The sequence below is a fragment of the Pteronotus mesoamericanus genome, unplaced genomic scaffold, assembly GCF_021234165.1.
Source record: "Pteronotus mesoamericanus isolate MK-2021 breed Mesoamerican mustached bat unplaced genomic scaffold, CSHL_Meso_final contig_20, whole genome shotgun sequence".
Taxonomy (NCBI): domain Eukaryota; kingdom Metazoa; phylum Chordata; class Mammalia; order Chiroptera; family Mormoopidae; genus Pteronotus; species Pteronotus mesoamericanus.
The window spans coordinates 12,637,159-12,651,378 of record NW_026555085.1 but is presented as its reverse complement, the minus strand read 5'-3'; the positions used below and the strand labels follow the sequence as shown (position 1 = coordinate 12,651,378).

At 53.0% G+C, this 14,220-nt stretch overlaps 1 protein-coding gene across 1 annotated transcript in view; it reads right to left on the bottom strand.

Moving 5' to 3' along the window:
* Window positions 1–14,220, bottom strand: part of PTK7 (protein tyrosine kinase 7 (inactive)) — a 62,009-nt gene that overhangs the window by 10,482 nt on the left and 37,307 nt on the right. Inside the window, exons 2-15 of the mRNA XM_054568767.1 lie at window positions 11,710–11,997; window positions 11,141–11,243; window positions 10,578–10,768; window positions 10,334–10,484; window positions 9,197–9,345; window positions 8,673–8,939; window positions 5,386–5,519; window positions 5,110–5,245; window positions 4,835–4,954; window positions 3,379–3,528; window positions 3,110–3,260; window positions 2,875–3,002; window positions 1,544–1,747; window positions 611–766 (exon numbers count right to left, since the gene is read on the bottom strand). Of these exons, the coding sequence (XP_054424742.1) occupies window positions 611–766; window positions 1,544–1,747; window positions 2,875–3,002; window positions 3,110–3,260; window positions 3,379–3,528; window positions 4,835–4,954; window positions 5,110–5,245; window positions 5,386–5,519; window positions 8,673–8,939; window positions 9,197–9,345; window positions 10,334–10,484; window positions 10,578–10,768; window positions 11,141–11,243; window positions 11,710–11,997 (2,328 nt within the window). The remainder of the gene's footprint in view (window positions 1–610; window positions 767–1,543; window positions 1,748–2,874; window positions 3,003–3,109; window positions 3,261–3,378; window positions 3,529–4,834; window positions 4,955–5,109; window positions 5,246–5,385; window positions 5,520–8,672; window positions 8,940–9,196; window positions 9,346–10,333; window positions 10,485–10,577; window positions 10,769–11,140; window positions 11,244–11,709; window positions 11,998–14,220) is intronic.

Sequence of the window (14,220 nt, the reverse complement as noted above, 5' to 3'; positions counted from 1 at the left end):
AAATAAAGGAGTGGGAATAATATTCAGGGCTTTCCAAAGGATGGTTTGTATGAGAATTTTAGGTGGCTCATGATAAACATGTCTTAGGTTTATGTGTTTACAATAGTCACGTGTTTAATGTATGCTCAGAAAAAATTTAACTGGTGTTAAATCCCTAATTTCTCACATTTTTCCCCCTAGAACAAAGCTAACTTTAGTTAAGCTTTAATAAACAAGGAGTTGACCTAAAGAAAAAAATCAAGTCAGTAATAAATAAGAGCCCTGAGGGGTGTGGCTCAATTAGGTTGGACATCATTTTGCAAAGCAAAAGGCTGCCAGTTCAATTCCCAGTCAGGGCACATTTTCTCTCCCTTTCTCCCTCCCTTCCCTTCTCTCTAAAAATAAATTTTAAAAATATTTTTAGAAACACACACACAGGAATGACAAAAGTTGTGCAGGTGGGATCTGAATGTCAGGCAATGGGGACACACTGGACTATATCTCCCCTGTGCTCCCCCCATCTCTAAGGTTCTAGGCTTCAAGGACCTCAGAGCCACCAGCCATGACATAGCCTCACAACAGATTCAGTGACCTAGAGCTAAGCAGAGGGGTTGTGGCCAAGGTAACATACCCAGGGTGGTGATGGGCTGCAGACTGGCCCTCGGGAAGTGCATCTTATCACTTGTGCTGTGGCGTTTGTTGGTGGCTGCAGGACCAGAGCCCAGGCTGGTCAAGGCCACTTCCTCTTGGATTTCCGCTGAGGGCTGCCCATTCTGCAAAGGCCCACCTGGGAAGAAGGGGTACAAAGGAATGTCAAGATGAGACCTGTCATTCAGGTCACCACGGAGACCTGTTTTCTCCCTCAATCCCCTACTTCTACCAAATGGGTCCAGTCGCAGTGTTCCGCACAAAAGGGCCAATCCAGCTGATGAACTTACTGATGCAACGGATTATAACCTCTGAAACGGAACAAAATGTACAAGTCTCGTTTGAATCACTGGTTCCTAGACCCCATATACACATAAGGGTATTGGCTTCCACAGGGCCTTCTATATGCAAAGCCCTAAGCAGGCACAAAGGGGAAGTCACAAAAAGGGCGACCCAGGCCCTGCCCTTAACACCTCAGTTTATACGAGAGACCCAGAAATGACCCTAGGGAGCTCCCAGTTGGAGGAGAGGGAGAGTCGGAGGAGGTAAAACAGATTACCCTTGGAAGAACTCAAAGACCAACAGGGGGCAGACAAGATGTGTACCAGAAACATGAATATATGCACTAATTATATCAGTGGCTTAGGGCCACAGGGAGAAGGCAGGGAAACACAGGAAGCTGGCACAAGAGGCTCCAATGAGGAAGTCTTACGCCAGGTTACTCAAAAGCCAAGGCCCTGGAAACTGGCCAACTCCAAGCTTCCAGTAGGGGTGGAAGCTCTGCTCTGGCCACAGCAGCAAGTCCCAGATCCATGGCCACCAGCTCCCTCCAGTGCTGCAGCTGTCTGCGACGGCCGCAAGAGGGCGCTCATGACCTGCACATGGCACCACCTCCGTCCTCCAAGGGGCCCCTCACCGTTGAGGCACTCCATCTCGGGCTCCTCGCCCTCTGGCTGCTTCTGAAGCCGCTTGGCCTTGCAGCGCTTCTTGCAGTAGAACATGAGACCCAGGACGGCAATGATGTAGGCCACGGCGGCGCCCACGGACAGTCCAATGGTCTGGATCATCTTGTACGGGGGAGGGCTGCCCGGGCCCTCCGACTCCTCCAGCACAGGCTTGTCTGAGAGACACACAGAGAGGTCTGGGCAGGGGATGCTGAAGCAAACCCAGCCCTACTTCTCTACCAGCCCCTCCATACCCCACACATATGACAACCCCCCAGATACTTGAGGGCCTGGTCAAGCCAGAGAGACCTGAGTAGGGTCACCACTGTCACTGGCTTTAACGAGTGCCAGGTCCCCGGGCCCCACCACAGTCATACAGTGCTGAAGGAGTTGAGGCCAGTGATTCCCTGGCTGACTGTGTGTCCAAACGCCAGACTGGGGACCCGCATAAAAACCATACTGTCAGGATGCACTACGAACTCCCAGTTTGCTATCAAGCTTCTTAAGACCTGATACTGTGAGTCAGGCACTGCACAGAGCAGGTTCTTCAACAAACATATGTGTAGAAGGGCTCTTCTGGTCTAGGGGTTTTCAATGGCCTAGGGTCTTATGGGAAAAGTTAGGGGAACTAAGGAAGAGAGACTAAAGGGGACACAACGCAGGATCCCTCAGCGCCCAGACATACCCAATGGCCCCAACCAAGGGGCCTGTCACTTCACTGTTATCTAGTAAAGCATACTTTGTCTAGAAAAACAATTTTGCTGCTAACCAAAAAAGTTTGAGAACTTTTCATTTAAACCATTCCCATTTTACAGAGGCAGAAACAAGCCCTGGAGAGGAAATAGCACCTACCTCTAATGGCCCACAGCTGGTTAGCAGCAGGTGCAGCCAGACCCAAACCCCAAGTCCCTGACCCTAGCTGGGGCCTTTTATCTGACATATCATCCTCTCTGGACCCCTAGGACAAAGGAACCTTTTCTTGCTGCATCCTGACCTGATCCTCTCCCCCTCAACCCAGGGAGACGTGGAGTTGCTGCAAGAGACCCAAGAGAAAGCATTATAGGACAAGTGTGCCCCCACAATACTCTCTCTCTCGCTCTCTCACGTCAGCTGTGGGATGTTAAGTAAATGACACCCAACTCTAAGCAAGGAAACTGAGACTGCGCCATGGTACAGCAGAGGGGACACAGCCGACTCCCACCCCACCACAAAAATGGTCTAAGTGCCTTCTGTGTACAAGGAGCCGATGGTACAAAGGTAAGAAAGAAGCCTGGCCCCACTGCTTCCTATCTCCAGCCCATACCCACGACGTAGAGGGGGGCCTCTGTGTGCTTGATGTTGCAGCTGTTGCCCGCAATGCAGGTATAGCGCCCCGAGTCCTCAGGGGCCACATCGTGGATCACCAGGGAGCCATTCTGGAAGATGTGCATCCTGCCAGGAGAAAAGCCACAGCACTGCTCATCTCGCCAGCTCCTGGGAGACCAGGGTCAGAAGAGGTGGGGAGGGGTGCGGTGGGTATGGGAGGGAGTTGGCCCTACCTAGGTCCCAGCTTGGTGGGGTCCAGGATGCGGTCTTTGCCCTTCCACTGAATGAGAGGCTTGGGGTCCCCGTGGGCCTCGCACCGCAGCAGAGCTGTGTGGCCCTGGTACACGGTTGTGCGCTCTGGCTCTACCTTGAAGGTGATGAAAACTGGATGGGAAGAGCCCAGCGAGGGGCAGGGAGTAGTGAGCAATGGGGCTGGCAGGATGCAGGCTGCTGCCGCACAGGGCCCGCCAGCCCCGGCCCCGGGGCCCTGCCACAGTCGCACCTGCCACAGTAAGCTGGACGTGGGCACGGATCTGGCCCTGCAGCCCATTGGAGGCGATGCAAGTGTAGTTGCCAGCATCATCGCGGGTCACCCTAGAGAAGTGCAAGGTCCCAGCGTTGTCTTTCACCCACTCCGGGAGGCTGCTCCCGTCTGCAGGGGCAATAAAGGGAAATTATGGGACTGACCAAATTTCCATGGCGGGCTGGCTGGCGGGCTGGCAATGCCCTCGGCCACTCACACCTCCTCAAGAACATGTCTGAACTCCTGACCACCCACAGATGACATCCAAACTCCTAAGCCAGGAATTGGGAAGCCCCCGTTTTTCACTCCTTTACCAATTTTTCAGTCTCACCTCGCTGCCCTGTATGACATTCCACTCCTGCAAAGCTGCACTTCTGATTGGGCCTCGAATTGGCCCTGTTCTCACCTGCCACTCCTCCCTCCTAGAATCCATTCCTGCTCTCTGTCACCATCCCAGGCTTCATACCCACTGTGAGCCACACATCCCACGGAACACCCCCCAGACCACCTGAGCGGAGAGCCCACTCCCTCCTCAAACCTACAACCTTCTCTCTAACTCATTGTTCATGAGAATGTAAAAATGGCCCAGCCCTTTAAAAAACAATTTGGCAATCCATATCAAGGGTTGTAAAAATGTGCATACTCTCTTATACATAATTATTCCATTTCTGGGAATCTTTCCCAAAGGAAATAAAGCCAAGTCCAGAAAAGAGCTTTGGCTTTAAGATGTTTATTGCAGTAATAAAAAGAAAGAAAGAGAAAGACAGACAGAGAGGGAGAGCGGGCGGGAGGAAGGGAGATGAGTAGCAACCCAAATCTCCCACACTTAGGGAAAATTTAAGTGAATTATAGTGAATTCAATCACTGAAATATTATCACAATCATCAAAGCCAATATTTATGTATAAAAACATGGAGTAATGCTGATAATGTTAGGTAAAAAATATAAAATTACAGTTATCTTCATCTTCTGTTTTTATAGTAAGCATGTCTTACTCATGTAAGCTTAATAAGTGAAAAGGTACAATAAAATCACTTTGTAAAAACAGAAAAAGAAAAGGGCACACACCCAGAGATAATGGATGGTGGGATTATACATTTTTTTTCTCCTGAAATTTTCTAAAGGGGCCCAGGTTACTTTTTTGTTGGAAAGAATGACTTTTTTGAAAAGGGACAAGGGAGAAGGCATTACGGTGCTACCTGGCCCAATCCAATCACTTGTCCTGAGTGTCTCATATGTTGTCTAATACTATAATCTGACCTCTTTTGTGTCTGGCTTTTTTCTTCCTCGGTGGGCTATAAATCTGCCCTGCATTCCTCGTCTGTCCCCAAAGTTCCTGACTTGGTCCTGGGCTCTCGCGGGGTACGCAGACACGCCCACATCTGACCAGCAGACGGTCCGCCCGCCCCCCTTCCCCTGCTCCCATGGTACTGACCTGCTCGTACCCACTTAATAGTGGGCTTCTCCCGGCCTGTGGCTGAGCAGGGCACCGTGGCCTCCTTGTCAAACTCCATGCATTGCTGTGGCCGGGGTGGTGGTGTGAACTTGAGCTTTTCTGTTTCAATACAGGGAAGGCAGGTGGGTGGAAAGAGGAGGAGTTGAGGCAGCTAGACAGGCCAGGGCAGGCCTGAAGCTCCTGGACCCTGCTATCCTTCCCCTTTACTCTCTTGCCCGCCAGGTAAGGCGCTCTCCCGACGCATGCCAGCTCACCCAGCACTTGCACACGGGCTTGGGCCTCAATGCTGCCAGCTGGGGTGCTGCTTACGCAGCGGTACCATGTCCCATCATACACCTCCACGCTGTTGATGCGTAAGGTCCCATTCTTGGAAACCTCGAACCGCGAGTCCTGCAACACAGAAGAGGTCTTGGCCTGAACCCCCACCAACATGGAGATAGCATCAGAGAAGGGCGCCACGGAGGGGAGCACAGAGGGAAGGAGTGGGCGAGGATTCCACCCCACCCACCCGCAACAGTCGTCACTCTCACCTCCGAGATGAGCATCTGGTTTCTGTACCACGTGACTGTGGGCTTCGGTGTGGCCCGAGTCAGGCAATGCAAGTAGCCTGGCTTGCCCTCCTCTAGCTGGCTGTCTTCAGGCTTCTTCAACCACGTGGGCACAGCTGGAAGGACAGGGAGGAGACAGTGAAGGTTAAGTATTTTGTCTACAAAACTAAAGGATCCAATCCCAAGAAATTCTAATATCCCGTTAGGTCTTGGGCTCAGAACCCTGTTCCAGTGATAACTGTTGCAGTTATCTCTCAGTGATGGCCTACATGCTGGCACCTTTTGAACACTGCCTTTGTTAATAGTCACAGGAAATGCCCAAGGTGTGTATTTCTATACCCATTTTACAGCTGAGAAGACAGAGATTCAGGGCAGTAATGGCGATTTGCTAAAACATGACAGAGACAGAAATAAACTCTTGTCTGTATGACTCCAGAACCTCTGTTCTTTTTATTACACCGTAACTTCAGATCTCTGTTCTGTTCACTCATTCCCTGAATGATCGCACCCAGTCCGCAGCCTTCAACACCAGAGGAGTGGGTGCTGCTCAAGCGTGTACCCCGACTCCTGACCGTCGCCATGAGCTTCAGACTTGCAAAGCCCACTGCCTATGAACATCCCCAGCGGGCTACCTGACAGGCATCTCAAACTTTAGATGTGCAAAACAGAACACCTAATTTCCCCCAAAACGTGCTCATCCCTGCTTTCCCATCTCAGTAAATATAATCACTATCCAGCAATTACAGAAGTCAAAAACCTGGTCCTGACTTCCCTCTATGTAGTCCCATCCCCCTTCACACTTATTCTATACAAACCCTCCAAAACAGATCCTAAATGTGACCACCTCTCCCCTTTACCATCTCTGTTCTAGACCCTTTAACCCCTCCCCTCTACAAGTGCAGTCGTCCCCTAGCTGGTCGCCCTGTTTTGACTCTTGCCCCTAATACTCTAGTCTTCACAGAGCACCCTGAGTGATCTTTTGAAAACGTCACTCTCCAACTCAGAACTCAGCAAGGATTTCCCGTCCTCTAACTTGGTGTGAAAGACTATTTGCAAAGATGGTTGTAAACAGCTGTCCCATCCCTTTGGTCTCTTTGTAACATGATGTTGCCACTTCCATGCAGTCTGCTTCCCTGCCGCCTGGAACCTGGGTGGCTTGCTTTGTCCAACCGTGGAAATGACACTTGGCAATTCTAAGCCAATGTGTGAGAGGCCGTGCAGCTCCTGAGCCAGGCTCCCTGTAAGGAAGCCTGAGCTAGCGCGCTGGAGCGGCCACAAGGAAGAGAAGCGAGATACCCTGTGCGATACAAGTGCCAGACCTGTGAGCGAGGCCGTCAGGGAAGAACCCGCCACCACCTACCCTATCAGCCGACTGCAAATGCTCAGGAGCCCAGCCAACGGCACACGGGGTTGACGGGCCGTCCCAGTGGAACCCTGCCCACAGCACTGTGAGTGAAACTATTGTTTAAGCCACTTGTTAACGAGTTACTTGTTATGCAGCAAGAGATAACTGAGAGACATGGAATACAAGCCTGTATTCTCACATGGCCCCACATGATTTAGTCTCCAGCTCTCAGCCTCAACCACGCCCACCACCACTTATTCAACTCAAGCCACACAGACTGCTGCTGTCCCTCCACGTATGAGCCATGTCTCAGGGCCTATCCACTTGGCTCCCTCCTTAATTTAAGTATCAGCTCAAATGCCACCCTCTGGAGTTTTCCCTAAACTTCCCCCGGTCCTCATGTCTCTCTCTGTCACTCATCCTATTTTATTTTCCTTCATGGCTCCACTGCCACCTAAAATGATGTATTTGTTCATTTAACTGTTTCTCTTGTTTGCTTTGTTGATCCTACTAGACCAGGAGCTCCACAAGGAGAGGGAATTTTGTCTGCTTTGTTCATTGCCGCATTCCCAGGACTGGGAACAGTGCCTAGCACACTGAACGCACTCAATAAATCTGTTGACGGAATGCAGTCACGGAGCTCTCCCCCCCCCAGCTCTGGCCTCCACCCCTCCATACCTCATCCAGGCCTGCACGCCTCATGCACTCCACAACTTCACGGCCCCCTTTGCAGAGCGCAGGGCCGGACACAAGGCACGGCTCAGGCAGTGCCTGCCGAACGACCGAGGCACGCCAGCCTCTCCACCGCGAGCAGGCAGAAGCCATCACCTGGAGCACTAGTCAAACTCTCCATCTGGGCCCCACCCCCAAAGAGTGTGGGTCAGATCTGGAGTGGGGTCCCAGATTCTGCATTTTTTAAAAGTGCCCCCAAAGGAAAAAGTGACCCACAGACTGAGGCCGGGGGAAGGCTGCCTGGCTGCCTGCCTGCATCTGCATGCCGCTGAGAAGGTGAGCACTCCGTGCGCCACACAAGTTACCTGCGCGCTGCGGCTTCCTCCGAGCCAGGCTCCTGAGCACCCGGAGAGCAGGTCTCCGAGGTTTCAGTGTCTCTAATGTATTAGTATTGTCACAACTTCAAATTTACAAAGCCCTTCCCGTATTCAAAATCTTTTTGAAGTTTTGAAATTTATCCACGTAAAAGGATGTCAAGATAAGTGGAGGAAAGAGGTTGCAAAATTGTGTGTATGTGTATAAGAGTTTATCTTGTATATCACTTTATATTATAAAGTTTTGGAACAGGTATGGTATAAAGGAAAAAGGTAAATTTCTATGCCTATAGCAAGGGTATATAGGTCTTTACCATATGCACTATCAGTCTCTTCATTGAAATATTTAATGCTTTCCCCCATCCTTAGTTCACAAGCAATGTGTTCATTGTAGAAATTTAGAAAGTATAACAGTAAAATAATTATCACAAAAGTTTGTCCAACGTCATCTTTCCAAAAAAAACTTTTTTTTAAAACCTATTTCACTCATCTTTCTGACAATCCTGTAGGGCAGGTGAGTTATTAGCCCCATTTTATGAATGAGGAGGCAGAGACCTAGCAAGGTGGGTGACTTGCTATTCACGGTCACTCCGTGCGTTGCAGACAGAGTGGGACCTGGGTCTCTAGACTCCATTCCATTGCTCTTTCCTCTGATGCCAGAGGACCATTTTTCTGTTGAGAGCTGCCACGCAACCTCAGTGCCTGGCTCTGACAGCCCCTCCTCGCAGCTAAATGATTTCCGGCCCGCAGGGAGCGGAGCTGAGAGGGCCTGGGGTGAGCACCAAGGAAGCCTCTGTCCATCGCACCCAGAGCCCAAGACCTCCTGGGACCTGGGCTCCCCTCCACCTCTCCTCCACCTTCAGGGCAAGGGTGCTCACTGGCCACAGTGATGTTGACATCCTGTCGCCGCTGACCAGCCAGGTTGGCTGCATGGCAGGTGTAGACACCGGCATCACTCTCGGCAGTACTGGCAAACACCAGCTCACGGCCCTTTTGGTAGACTCTGCCGTGGGCGGGCAGCCGCACCCCTGCGTGCTCCCACCACGTGCTGGGCTCCGGCAGACCCTGGGGAGGCAGGCACGCCACACGCTCCTCGCTGCCGACCGTGAACACCCGAGGCTCAAGTGGCGGCATATCTTCAATCTCTGCACGGATATGAGCAGGAGGGAAAGAGCCGATCACTGTGTGTCTCAGGATACTTGACATTCTTCCATCATAAGCTTTGTCCCTTTCCTGCACAAACTCTCCTCTATGACCCTCAGCATCTCCTCTTCCTACCCTAGCACCGTCGTCCTCCCTCTGTCCCAAGCTGTTCTTTGAGTGGAAACTGGAACCTAAATCTCTACGTGCCAACATTGTTGAAGGCAGCCCCCACCTCGACACCCCAGACCCAGAAACCCACCTGCCAGGTGAAGCGTGGCCTCCAGGACGACGGGAGGGCCCCTCTGGCCTTGGCCTATGCAGCGGTAGACCCCGGCATTGCGCGACCGGACCTGGGTCAGCAGCAGAGACCCATTGGCAAACACGGTGGCTCTGCGGAGGTGTAGGGAGCTGCGGAGGGGAAAGAGTGCTAACTGAAGGAAGTGGTCCACAGGCCTCCTCTGGAAGGGCATGCAATGGGACCCCGCCTCACAAAGGTCGGAGACATTGGAAGGTATCAGCCAGGAACAGGGCAGAGAGAAGGAAGCCGGGCTCACGCCGCGTCAGTGTGTGTGTGCATGTGTATGTGCAGCACACGTTCGTGTGTTCGCTCATTCATGTGCACGAGCAGGCATGTGTTTCAACTACAGGAGACTTGGCTTTTGCGGTGGCAAGGTAGGCAGCAGAGTTTAAATGAGACAGCAAGTAACTGACAGTGTGCAACTGTAGGAACAGAGAGGCCACCTTCCTGCGGGGTCAAGATAAGGCTGCTGGCCAGGCACCCAGCTCCAGCAGTCAGAGGCCCCTCGGCCAAACCAGATGAAACACGGAAGGTATCTGCAGGGCTGAGGCCTAGGGAGCCACACCCCCAAGGACCACGGCCACACCTGCCACCGCAAAGGTGCTTTCTGCTTTCACAGGGCCTGGGCGAGGACAGAAGTCCCATGAGAGGGGCTGGCGCACCTTCTAGAAGTGTTTGTTTCCTCCAAAACACATGCATGTGTGTGCCTGTATGCATGTGTATCTGCAAGGTATCTTTGTCATCCTATCCAGCCTGTGATCACTTAGGTCCCCTGCGTCCCCACATCCCTGGGTCCTTACCCCCCAATGTCAGAAAATCCACATGGGCAGGAGGTAATGGGGGAAAGAAGCAGAGCCACTGCTAGCTCATACAATGCCTTTGGGGGAAACTAGGAAAAGATGCCCTTCCTGGAGACTTCCCTTTGTTGGACTCATTTAGTAAAAGCAAGACATCATACTGCCCTCTGCCGGAAATCTGAAGTAATACACATACAGATCTAGGATGTCTGTGATATGACTTGCATTCCCTTTTAGAGCAGGCGCTGTGCAATACACGACCTGTACCACCGTTCTTGAAGGCCCCTGCCAGATGCCTTACCGGCTGCGGTTAGTGATGGGAGTCTCATCCTCAAAGAACCACTGCAGGCTTGGGGGTGGCTGGGCTGAGAACTGACAGTGAAACATTGCCTCCTCGTTCCTTGCCACTACCACATCCTGCGGCGCCAGCACCACCCTGGCAAAGCTCTCATCTTGAGAGGGAGAAGCACAGGCATGTGAACAGACAGAGTGAGGAGGCCCCTCCCATCCCTGCCCCACCGGCTCTGTCCCCACACCAGGCTCACCAGCAATGCTCAAGGTAAAGTTCTGGCTGCTACAGGTCTGACCAAAAGCATTGTGGGCACAGCAGGAGTAGACACCACTATGCTCAGGGCTCGCTGGCCGGAGGGTCAGGTTCCGCTCCTTGCTGCTGATTGTGTGGTTGCTCTGACCCTCAGAGAGGGGGCTCCCATCTCGGAACCACTGATAGGTGGGCCTGCGGGACAAGAGGGTCGGCAACAGGAAGGCAGGGGTACTCAGATGGGCAGTGGATGGGACACAGAGTCAGCAGAGGGTCAGAGCGACCCCTCAGTTTACACATGGGGAAACACAGAGGCCCGGCGAGGGGAAGTGACTTGCACAAGGGCACATAGCAATTCAGGGGCAGAATGAGGCTGAGATCCTAGATCTCTTAGGTCCCAGGATCCAGGATCACTCCACAGCGCAATGTTGCCCTTCAAGTCACCAGGGGCAGGGGCTGTTACAGAGTGAAGCGAAATGCATCTGAATAGAGTCCAGGACTTGGGGGAACATCCTTGCCTGTCTAGAATAACCCTCTCCATCCCCATCCTCTAAGTTGGCTGCTTACCGAGGGTGCCCGTCAATGTGACATCGCAGAGTGACCTGAGTCTGTGGCTGGATCTCGGCTTCCAAGGCTGGATGCTTCAGGACCACAGGACCAGTCTCAAGCCCTGTGGCAGAAGCCATGGTTGCACAGTGAGGAGCAGAGCAGAAAAAGTGTGGGAAGGCAGAGGGGAAAGCGGACAAGCAGGAAACAGGGAATCTGGAGGCTCTGACCCAAAGGACAGTGGAGGGAAGCCCCATGAAGCTAGGGCTGGGGCTACAGATGGACCACCAGAGATTGAGCACCTGCTCGGTCCCTGGCAGTTCAAGCCTGACACTTGGCTATGTTGCCTCACTGCTCTTGCCATTTGCAAAAGCATCCAGCAGATAAATGGTCCAAGACTTGAAAGGGGAAAAATGTGAAAAAAATCAAAACTTTTAACTTCCTCATATCCACACAGCAGAAAGAGCTGACCACACCGCATCCCGCATACCCCATTCAACTGGGAATGGGAGAAGCTGAGGGAAAGGAGGGTCCTGCAGGGCTCAGGAGTTGAGGGTCTGGTGCGGGACACGCATAGCCCCAGCTCTCACATTTGATGTTGAAGGAAGCGTTGGCACTGCGGGCCTCCTCTCCAGTAGCCTTATCCCGAGCCACGCACTGGAATGCTCCCGAGTCCTGCAGCCGGTCCACAGCCGCGAAGCTCAGGCTGCTGCCCTGGGCGAAACGCCGCTCAGTGTCCTGGACAGGGGCTCCATCCAGCAGCCAGTACACATGTACAGAGCCTGACGCCTCGACCTCGCAGCGGAGCAGTGCCCGGCGCCCCTGCAGGGCATCCTGGGAGGATGGCTCCTTGATGAAGACGATGGTTGCCTGGGCACCTGTAGATGGGGACACAGGAGAGACAGGGTCAAGAGGAGCTGTTGTTCTAACACAGGTCACCCATCGCCCTATACACGGAAGGAAAGGGGCTGTGCGTACACAGAAGACACCCAGTAAGTACAAATGAGAAGGCCCATGAAACCACAAATGCCAAGTGTCTAAAGAACTTTGACATGGTGCTGGCTCCACAGGATGCCAGTCTGAAAAGGGACACAGGACAATTATACAAAATTCATCACAAATGAATGGTGTGAGCATGGAAGAGGAAGCCCCAAGGGCTGGGGTGGGAGGTGTCCGGTGGCACACAGGAGGCTACCTGGAAGAAGAGGGCCTCGAACCTGTGGGACCAGAGCATAGGAGGTCTTGATGCTGGGCTGAAAAGCAGGGGACAGTAGCAGGCAACCCTCCCCATCCTCTTCAGGATCCACGATGTTGAGCAAAGTTAAAACTAAATCATAATCTAAAGAGCTTCTTTCAAGAATTACGGGTACTCACACACATAGAGGGTCCTCAGGTCAGGGAGAGAACTTAGAAACTCTGCAGCCCAGTGTTCCCCAGGGGCTTCTTCAGGAGAACCCACCCCATTATAGGAGAAGCCAATATATTCTCTAGAACTAGGGCTATTCCCAAATACATGCCAGGGCCACCCCTACATTCCCCCTCTCCATTCCTACAAATCCACGTGTGACCAAGGCTGGCTTTTCTATGCTAAGGTGAGAGGTGAGCCAAGGGATTGCAGGTTTTCACCGGAATCCATTCCCCCTCCTGCACAGCTACACTTCAGCTCTGGCCAGGGGGCCCCTCAGAGAAGGTGGAACCAAAGGTGGAACCACAGCCAGGGAGAACAAAAGGAAGAGTGAGAAGCCTGTGCTGAGTAGCAGATGGGTCGAGGAGGCGGAGGGCAGGGCCGGGCAGGTGGCATGGTTACGGAAGCAGGCATAACACACTGGGCTTTGTTCCTGGCCCACGTGAGTCCCCTGCAGAGGCCCAAAGCTGCTGGGCCTGGAAGACCTGCCAGGGCGGGTGACAGCACAGAAGGGCGCGTGCCGCCCCTCCCGGAAGAAGAAACCGACTACCTGGGGCCGCTACAGCAAACAGCAGGCTCTGCCTCTGGCCAAAGAGGGCCAGGCAAGGGCCGGAATGAAGAGACTAACAGGTCCTGTGCATTCCTTCCCAAACCACTGGAAACTGATCTCAGAATCCCATGGGGCTGGGTCCAGCTGCGGGGCTGCCCCTGGGAAAGTGCTGTTTCTTCTCCCAACATTCTCAGAGGGGCTGGCCCACAAGACACATGGAGCTGGAAAGAGTACAGGGCACCCCCCGTGCTTCTCAGTGGGGTACTGTGGGCTCTCTCACTGAGATGATCCTCCACCACCACGCTGGGCTATCTCACACGCCGCGCAGGTTAACTATCTGGCCCCCGGGCACTGCTAAGCACCCCCACTCACTTCCAAACACTGCACAGTAGTGTGGCCCTGCCCCTGCTGGGCAACTTGGTACAATCCCTTTGTAGTACAGATGGGTAAACTGAGGTCAAGAGAGATGAAGGCATTCGCTCAAGATAAAACAGATAATTTGTGGCAGAGCCAGAACTATGACCATAGCCCCACGCTTTTCCCAGCCCCGCCCAGGAACTCAAAACCGTCCAGGGCACTCAACCCTGGAAGTATCTGATCCCACAATGGGTCTCCCTCCCCACAGCCAGGTAGAGGTAGCCCTCTATTGCAGACAATGCCTGGCACACAAAGGCGCTCAGCTGACTCCTGGCTGAACTGAGGTAACCTCAAAGGAAGTGTGGGACAAGAGGCGTCTGGAACCCTTCCTGACTACCTCCCATGACACAGATGGCAGCCTCGAGCCAAGACCCCCATAGGCCTCTTCACATGTGTCTCACCAAAGTGGGACCACAGACCCAGAACTGCAGGATGAAGAGAGATTACCTGCCTAAAAGGACAGGCCACGCCCCCACCCCCGAGTCCCCACACAGACACCACGGGGAGCGCGGAGTCTCACTCACGCAGAGGAGCAGAGGAGCGTTCATTAAGGTTCTGAGTTGGACAGGCCTGGCTCCAATGCTGACCCTATCACACGTGGCATGCCCAACCTTGCACAGAAGTGCCCCGCACAGAGCTGACTAGGTAAACAGCAGCTACCATTATCATTACCTCGACCACTCTTCCTGCCTAAGAACTCACATTTTTATGAACATTAGAAAGCTCCCT